This window comes from Cupressus sempervirens, chromosome 2 (assembly GCF_028749045.1).
Source record: "Cupressus sempervirens isolate cs-2001-9-10 chromosome 2, ASM2874904v1, whole genome shotgun sequence".
NCBI lineage: Eukaryota > Viridiplantae > Streptophyta > Pinopsida > Cupressales > Cupressaceae > Cupressus > Cupressus sempervirens.
The window spans coordinates 42578584-42587532 of NC_143119.1; the positions used below are offsets into that span (position 1 = coordinate 42578584).

Here is an 8949-nt window from a genome sequence, read left to right on the forward strand (position 1 = left end):
GAGGGAGATGTACCTTTGATTGTCGAAGCCAAATGCTCTAAAGATCCTAGTGAAGTTTGACAATCATCATTAGATTTTAGTTGAGCTGAAGATTGTTCAGCACAATGCTCTAGAATCTTATGAGCGATCTCTCTAGATTTTTGTGGTACTAGGTGTTCATATGCCAATGAAACACCCTGCTTCTCTGTTTCCATTGGTTTCTTAATAACTGCAATCAAAAGAAAGACAAAAGATTGAGATTCTTTTATAATCAATAATACCGAGAAATCTGTATATAGATCTATAGATGACTTATAGTAATATCTACTACCCGCAAGATTTCAAGTTATGACCTCTCTTTTAAAACTAGAGCTATAGGTTCAAACCTAAATTTATTAAATATAAAGAATTAAGAATTTATTTGATTGAATTGTTAAGCAGCTAATTGAAATGGACTAAAATTACCCAATAGGGAATCAGAGTTTGTCCTTTGTCGGGTCATCCTCAATGGCATATGAGAGCAATTACTCCTTTTTAACAACTGCAGTGCAAATCATATCATGTCAAAAACCAACAATTTATCTCAAAAACGAAAATCTTAGAAGAAAAATGTTGTCAAACAGAGTTTCTCACCTGCCGTCCACCTGTAATTGGAAACTGTATGGGTGACCACTGCGATTCTGGAGTGCTTACTAATGTTCCATCATCCATGTCCTGCAAGCACAATTAAAATATTCATGGAATAATATAACAGAACTAATTCAACTTTCATCAATTTTGAAACTAAACTAGGTACTCCTAAGTAGGATTTCTTACATATTTTTAAATCTATGTATCATACATTTAGTGGGCTTACTACCACAAACTATGAGGAGATGAATGAATTGCATGTCAAGTTTAAGGACCAAGGTGATATGTAATATATATAGTCTTACTAATGTCTAATAGTTTTATCTTTTAGAGGACATTTTATCTGTAGTTTTGGAGCTTTTAATTTACTGTTAGATAGGGGAAGTAGACTATTTAGCTTTTCTATGGTAGTGGAGATTTAGTGGTATGTGTTTTACACAATTCTGAAGTAGATGCATGATATCCATGATAGCTTCTAGTTGTCTATGTTCGTTTAAAATTATATACGATTGAAACTAAAATCTATCATAAATCCAAAAGAAACTTGGATTGGCTTTGAGATGGTGACATTGGGCTTCAAATACTAATTCATGTTTATGAAAATGTTGTAAATCTTGGATGCTGAGGATTTCTTTTGCATGGGATGAACACTTGTTATATAATACCAGTCTGTAACTGTAAACTCCCTGAAATTATAATTTGTATGGTGTAATGGAATATTTCCTGAAGTATCCATCTGGTGTACTTGAATGAATTTTCTATATGACTTATTACAAAATAGATGCTATTGTATTGGTAGTAATTAAAAGTCAGTTTTTCTACATCTTTATAGAAGGTTTGATTGTGGAAACTTAGACATCAGATTTAAGTTTCTCCACATCTTTATAGAAGGCTTGATTGTGGAAAGTTGGCATCAGATTTAAGTTTATCCACATCTTTATAGAAGGTTTGACTGTGGAGACTTGGCATCAGATTTAAATTTTTCTACGTCTTTATAGAAGATTTGACTGTGGAAACTTGACATCAGATTTAAGTTTCTCTACATCTTTATAGAAGGTTTAATTGTGGAAACTTTGGCATCAGATTTCTTCCATCTTAAGCCAAATTACAGGTCAACACCTAACTTGTTCTCTATGTGTGTAATCTAATGGGCGAGTCAATCCAAAAGGAAGTACAAATAATGATAATGCACATCTAATCTTGCAAAGTACTATCTTTAGTGACTTTCAGATATGAAATATTTTAAGTAAGAAGTTTATTTTTCGAGAAATGTTTAATGGGTGAGTAGGAAATAATTTTATAACAAGTTAAATTATGATATAGCTATCAGGATTTAACTGTGTAGTTTTTGAGTAAAACCAGTTGATCCATATTTCATGAGTAGTGATTGAACACGAACCTAACAAAGCACCTGACTTCCCCAGAACCCGGAGGAGGTCACCCATCCCAATACTACAACTTGAGTGTGCTTAACTACAGAATTTCCTACATGGTCAAACAAACAGAGGCCCCTTGACAAGAGAACTGATAGCCAAGAAAACACTTAAAACAACATATCATATCTTTACAAATCCAAAATAAAATTTGATTTCAAAATATATACTGAAAAATACAAATAATGTCAATCATCAAAGTTTTTAGAGAGCTCAAATTATTTTGAAAAACATGTTTGTAGGTTTCGAAGTATTGGCCTTTGTAGGTTTCGAAGTATTGGCCTTTCCATGTAATCAGTTTGCTGCACAAGAACCTGGTACTAATGAAGAGATTGCAGCAATTGCATGCACTCGCTTTAAAGCCAACTTTCCCATTTTTGATAAGGTTTGCATTTTAAATACAGGGGACATGGTATATGATTTAAAAGTAAAGTTTTTAGTTAACATTATTTCCTTAATAATGATTTGAAATACTAATTATGAATATGCAGGTGGATGTGAATGGTGAGAATGCAGCTCCTGTATACAGGTTCTTAAAATCATGCAGAGGTGGTGTTTTTGATGAGGACATCAGATGGAACTTCTCCAAATTTTTGATTGACAAGGATGGAAATGTATTTGAAAGTATTTTGAGTTAGATATATACTACAGTAGTTCACCATTAGATATATGAACTCTGTTTTGAGCAGAAGCCACTAACCTCTAGAGAGTGAGATCTGCCATGATCCGTTCTTGCCCTTTTCCTCTGTTCTTGCTCTGCATGTTGCATGTTGTTTTCTTCCTCTGCCTCAGGATCCTCCTCAAATTCTTTAAACGTGCGCTTCCTGCTGATGCAGCTGAACCATTTCAATGCACATTCTTTTATAACACGTCTCGCTGGATCCACAACTCTTTTCATTAAGCCCTTTGCAGTTTCCATTACCCTGTTTGAAAGTTGTTTCCTGATCTTTTCTGTATTGCAATGTGATGCTTTAGCAAAGGTTTGTTCTTTGTTTGAAATCCATGTTTTCTGTAGAATGTATCTCTTATAGTAATTCTATGTTTCCAAGTTTCCTCTTCTCTTTCACAAAGATAGCACCTTTTTCACAGCGGGTGGGAAACGTTCTATTGCAAATTGATTCTTTACAGAAGTTTTGTCAGGAAAAATTAATCGAACACAAGATATCAGCTGTTAAATTTTGCGGTTTCTAATCCGGGTGATACAGTTTTGCAGCGCCTATCCAGCCAAATTTAAACAGGCGAATAATTGCATTAAAAATCTGTTCGGTTTTCCCACTGATCGGGATTCAAAAAGTCCTTAAAATCGAATGCCAACCGAATATTAGTCTTGAAATAACGTAACTCAGAAACAAGTGTTATAACGCCAACCGAATATTAGTCTTCAAATAACGTGACTCAGAAACAAGTGTTATAAGTTCTAATTTGATTGTAATTTTATTATATATTTATTATATGAATGAAATATATTAATGTTTAGTTTTAGAATATTTTAAAATTATATTCTATGTATTTTTCAGGTGAGAAAGTAGTATTCTTGGTCATTGCAATATTTTTTGAAACATGTTTAAGAAGTGTCTATTTGTATAACCAACACATTAACTCATAGAATTACACATTGTAATACATATAATATAAGTGGAATCATTTTTCTTTTCTTTTAACAATATCACTAATTAAATAGCACTTAACTAAGAATTGTAATAAATAGCTACACTAAACATTGTGTGCGTGTGTATTTCAATGTATTTACTTACAATTAATTAAAACATTTCTTGAGGGATTTTGGTTTTGTGGATGCTTTAAATCGTTGGAGGAGTTCAATTATTTTCCATCAGTGCGATGTTTTTTTCATAAAGCATGAACAATATTTTAATGAACAAGACTACAATGAATAAGTTGCATAAACCATATACAAGATTCATTCAAACCATATACAAGATTCCAATGAATGTGAATTCAATTAACAAGATTCTAATAAACATTATTAAAATAAACAAGATTCCATACACTATACAAATACACCTATGCAACAATTCATAATAAATCAAAATATATAATCATCTATAAATTTGATGCAAATGTATATCAAAATGTACATCTGTTTATGGCACATGTCATCAAAATCTGTCTATAAAATCAAAGTTTATACATAAAATATGGCATATGTCATATGAAAATATGCCCTAAGGCATCCCTAAAAAAATACTATGTCCTAGGTTGTAGGAGGATCATCAAAATGAAGCCTCTTCAATGCACTCTCTAAACTCACTAGATCCTGTATGAACAAGGGTGAGTGCACCAAGATGGTGTACAAAAGGGGGGGTATAAGTGGACACCTTTTTTTGGAAATCATGTAAACCTGAACTTGGACGAAATATTTGAGGACTCTCCACTAAAAATGAAAAGATACGTAAAACATATAAATTGTAGCACTCTAAATCTACTTTCTAAAATACTAGAGTTTTTATGAAATGGACAAGATTATGGGAGTCAAACCTTGCACACATGAAAAATAGTTCTTGGTTTTTTTAGAAAACATAACATGGTTATTTTTGTGTGCAACACAAAAGACATAGTTATACTTAGTATTTTGCATATCTCTTTGGTAGGATGATAGCTAAGTCATATCTAGAAGTTGTGTGTTTTTTGTAATTTTATGATGAGTATTTTTTTTGTTATGAATTATTGAATAGACTACATCCTGAAATTTTGGTACATGTTCGTGTGCTAAGCATAACTTGCATCAAAATAATTGAAAATGGAAACTTAATAAAAAAATGTATATAATCAAGTATAGAAAAATAATATGTAATTTATTTTAAATTTGGTTAAGTATATCAAAATTTATTAAAAAAATGGTAGACATATGTCTGTGAGGAATGTCAAGGCATTGGTAAAAGTAATTAAAGTTTACAATGTTAATGTTGTCCAGAAAAAGAAGAAAATATATGGTTAAAATTTTAAGATGTTTAAGATTATGCTGGTGATTTTAAAGATACCCACTTCACCATTAGCGTACCTAATGAAGATAAAGATGATAATTCATCTTAGAAGATGATAATTCATCTTAGAAGATGAAAAAATGTCTAAAGGAAAAAAATTGGAGGGAAACTAGTCTCCCAAGGCTTTGGGTCATTTTCCTAGGCTATCAACAAGCCATAACCCAATCAGGTTTTTTGGATTCAAATAATTTGATTGGGTTATGAAAATAAAAAATGCATTTAGAACCCAATCAGGTTCTACAAAACTTGATTGGGTTTTGTATTACTATTACACAAGGTTAGATTGAGGGAGGGAGGAAGTGAGGGAGAGAAAGAGAGATTAGATTATGTATTATGCTAAATAAGTGTCTATCATATCCCCCAATCCTTGTTTGCATCCCATCCTCTCTCTCTCTCTCTCTCTCTCTCTCTCTCTCTCTCTCTCTCTCTCTCTCTCTCACATGCATTTTTTTCTCTTTATCCTATCGTCGTCTCTCTCTCTCGTATCCCCTTCTCTCTCCCACTCTTTATATCATATCCCCTAATCTCTCTCTCCTACACCCCTCCCTGTTAGTTTGTAGTGACTGATCAGGGAAGTACTATACATCATAAATTCTTTGGGGTTTGGGGTAACGGCCCGAAACTTTTTTTGGGTCCATGGCCAACATTGTGGCTAACATATGGCCAACATATGGCCGACATGTTGTACCCCTAAAGTGTCATATAAATACTTGTATAAAAGGGCTTAGGGTTAGGTATTGTTATCATAGTGGTGATGCCAAATTGGTTCTTGTGGCGGTATTAAGCTGTAAGGGATTACGGATTGTAATTAGGTTGTAATCACTGGATTGTAAAAATATCAAACTTGCTATTTGGTGGACGTAGCCTAGGGATTGGGTGAACCATGTTAAATCTTTGTTCCTTGTGTTCTTTTTTGTGTGATCTATTATTTTTTTTTATTGGTTATATTTGCATGTAATTGTTATTTTTGTTCGTGGTTTAATCCTAACACTCCCTCTTTCTCCTATCCCTTTCTCTCTATCACTCTTTCTATCCTTTCCCCAAATATCTCTCCCCCTTCCCTCTTTGTATCTCTCTCTCTCTCTCTCTCTCTCTCTCTCTCTCCTATTCCCTTCTTTCTCTCTCACTATTTCTATCATATCCTCTAATTGTTCTCTCGATCTCATCCTCTTTCGATCTCTCTCTCATTCTCTATTTGTCCTATACCCTCCCCCTCTCTCTCTCTCTCTCTCTCTCTCTCTCTCTCTCTCACACACACACACACACACACACACACACACACACACACACACACACAATTTCTATCATATCCCCTAGTCTCTCTCTCTCTCTCTCATATCCCCTCTCTCTCTTTCTCCTATTCCCCTTTCTCTCACTCATTCTCTCGACCTCTCTCACACTCTTTCTATCATATCCCCTAATCTCCCATAATCTCTCTCTCTCTCTCTCTCTCTCTCTCTCTCTCTCTCTCTCTCTCTCCCTCCCTCCCTCCCACCCACCCACCCACCCACCCATAATCTCTCTCTCTCCTCTATCCCTCTCTCTCTCTTGCTCTCTCCTATCCCCCTATCTCTTTCTCCTATCCCCTTCTCTCTCTCACTCTTTATATCATATCCTCTAATTCTTCTCTCCATCCCATCCCCCCCTCTCTCTCTATCTCTCTCCCTCTCCCTCTCCCTCTCCTATACCCTCCCTCTCTTTCTCCTATCCCCTTCTCTCTCTCTCTCTCTCTCTCTCTCTCTCTCTCTCTCTCTCTCTCTCTCTCTCTCTCTAATTATTTATCTTAATCTTATCCCCTAATCTCTCTCACCCCCATTTTCTCTCCCTCTTTGTATCCCCTTCCCTCTCTTTATACTATCCTCTCTCTCTCTCTCTCTCTCTCTCTCTCTCTCTCTCTCTCTCTCTCTCTCTCTCTCTCTCTCTCTCTCTCTCCATCAATCCCTCCCTCCTTCAATATACCTTTTTGTAGTAGTAATATAGAACTCGATCGGGTTATTTATCCATATGGATGATGTAGTTAGAACCAAATAACCCAACTGGGTTATACGAAATCTGATCAGGTTATTGAAAACTATAAATAAAATAGCATGTCAACAATTATTATGTTGTTTTAGTGTGGTCCACCAAATTCTACTATTGTTTAACATGTATTTCTTTACCAGGTATGCAAGTGTAAGATTTTTTATGCTTGGAAAAAGTAAATTCTATATTTTTCATGTGTCAACATCTTTTTTTGTTAGTATCTTATGATTGAGCATAAAATAATCATGCAAATTTGTTTAGTTTTTTATTTTATTGTTTATCTTATTCATGTTATTGTTTGTAGGGTAATTTGCATTTACAATCATGGGAAAGAACAAGAGAGGAATGATTGGAAAATGAGAGGCAACAAAGGCAAAAATAAGGGAGTATATAAGGAGATTTCATAAAGGTACACCATCAAATGCCTTCAATGTAAGTGATGAAAATCTATGTAATGATATTGATGTCACAAAAACACCAAATTTAACAAATGAAAATGTTCATGAAAAATACACTTACAACACCTGATGCCCCTAATGCAACATCTCAAGTTGAAATGATGAATGCACATGATTTACATAATGAAAATATAGAGCATGTGTGTACATCAACATCTACTAGAATTGTAGAAAACCAAAGTTTTCTAGTTGACATTTACGAATATATTTTGAAGCCAATGCATGATAAAATGTCAAAAAGAAATTTAAGGATAACTAAAAGATTTGGAATAACTATTTGAAAATTTAAATCAAAGTGGAAGATGCCAACTTGTTGTTGAAATAGTCAAAAATCTGAAATTCAAATAGACAATGAGAATTTTGGGGTTAAGAACATCTGAAAATAGTAGTGAAAGAAGCATTGTTAGAAATCGCTTTGATGCATACTAATCCATTGGTTCAAAAGAGCATACTAAAGATGCTAATACAAGTCAATGGGTTCTCACATCAACCATAATGGGAAAGGAAATGGAAAAAACTCATATGGTAAGAAAAATAAGTAAATCATTAAGGATAAGTAGAACAACATTACTCAAAGCCTTAGTGAGGCAAGAGAAAGTTGAGAATTCTAATGAGACTTCTTTTTGGTCATTCCAAGGTAGACTCCCATGTAAGGATAAAGTTACTATTGATGCAAAAATAACATTAATAGAAAAAAATTGGCATGACAACAAAAAGGCTTCACCAAACCAAAAAGATGTTGTCAAAAGAAAAATTGGAAAAACAAACCATGAGCCACATGCAAAAAAAAATTAGATATGACTCAAACACAATTTTATGAAATGTTTCTTCAAAGATTTCCTCAAATCAAAATCAGTCAAAGGTTTTTTGAGATAAAAAAACCATTCCATGTTAAGATAAATCATACATGCACTACATGTTGTTGTAGGGTTCATGTTGAGTTTTCTATGCATTCTGATGTTTATCATTATATATGTTGTGGTTTTTGTACTAACAAAATATTGTAGGAATGTGGTCTACAATTACCTCCTATGTCACTAAGAGAATTTTTTGCAAGTTTACTATGCAAATGAAATGATGGGTACATTTATTAAAAGGCCATGTGTTTGAAATGTTTTTCCCCTCAATGTGGTGACTTGCAAAAGTTGCATAGATGCCTACATCTAGATAGCACACATGAAATTGGTAAGACACTAGCTTCTCTTGGAAAGTACAAGTCAATTATATATGGTGTTAAAGATGGAAAAGAATTAAAGAGGTGTGAATTAGTGAAAAGTGATGTATGTGTAGCTAATTTTATGCAATTGTTTCAAGATAAAATAGTTTATGACTACATAGGTCATACACATAGAGCTAGATGGTTAGATGAGAAATTCAAGTTATGTAGGAACATTTTTCTCTTGGGTATGATTTTTTCAGTTGTTG

At 33.7% G+C, this 8949-nt stretch overlaps 1 protein-coding gene across 1 annotated transcript; it reads left to right on the forward strand.

The window, feature by feature from the left end:
• Positions 1-809: 809 nt before the first annotated feature.
• Positions 810-6831, forward strand: LOC149570977 (putative phospholipid hydroperoxide glutathione peroxidase). Its single transcript, XM_089815664.1, has 4 exons — positions 810-888; positions 2309-2427; positions 2534-2667; positions 6729-6831. The coding sequence occupies exons 1-4, from the start codon at positions 810-812 to the stop codon at positions 6829-6831; spliced, it is 435 nt and encodes a 144-aa protein (XP_089671790.1).
• Positions 6832-8949: the final 2118 nt, after the last annotated feature.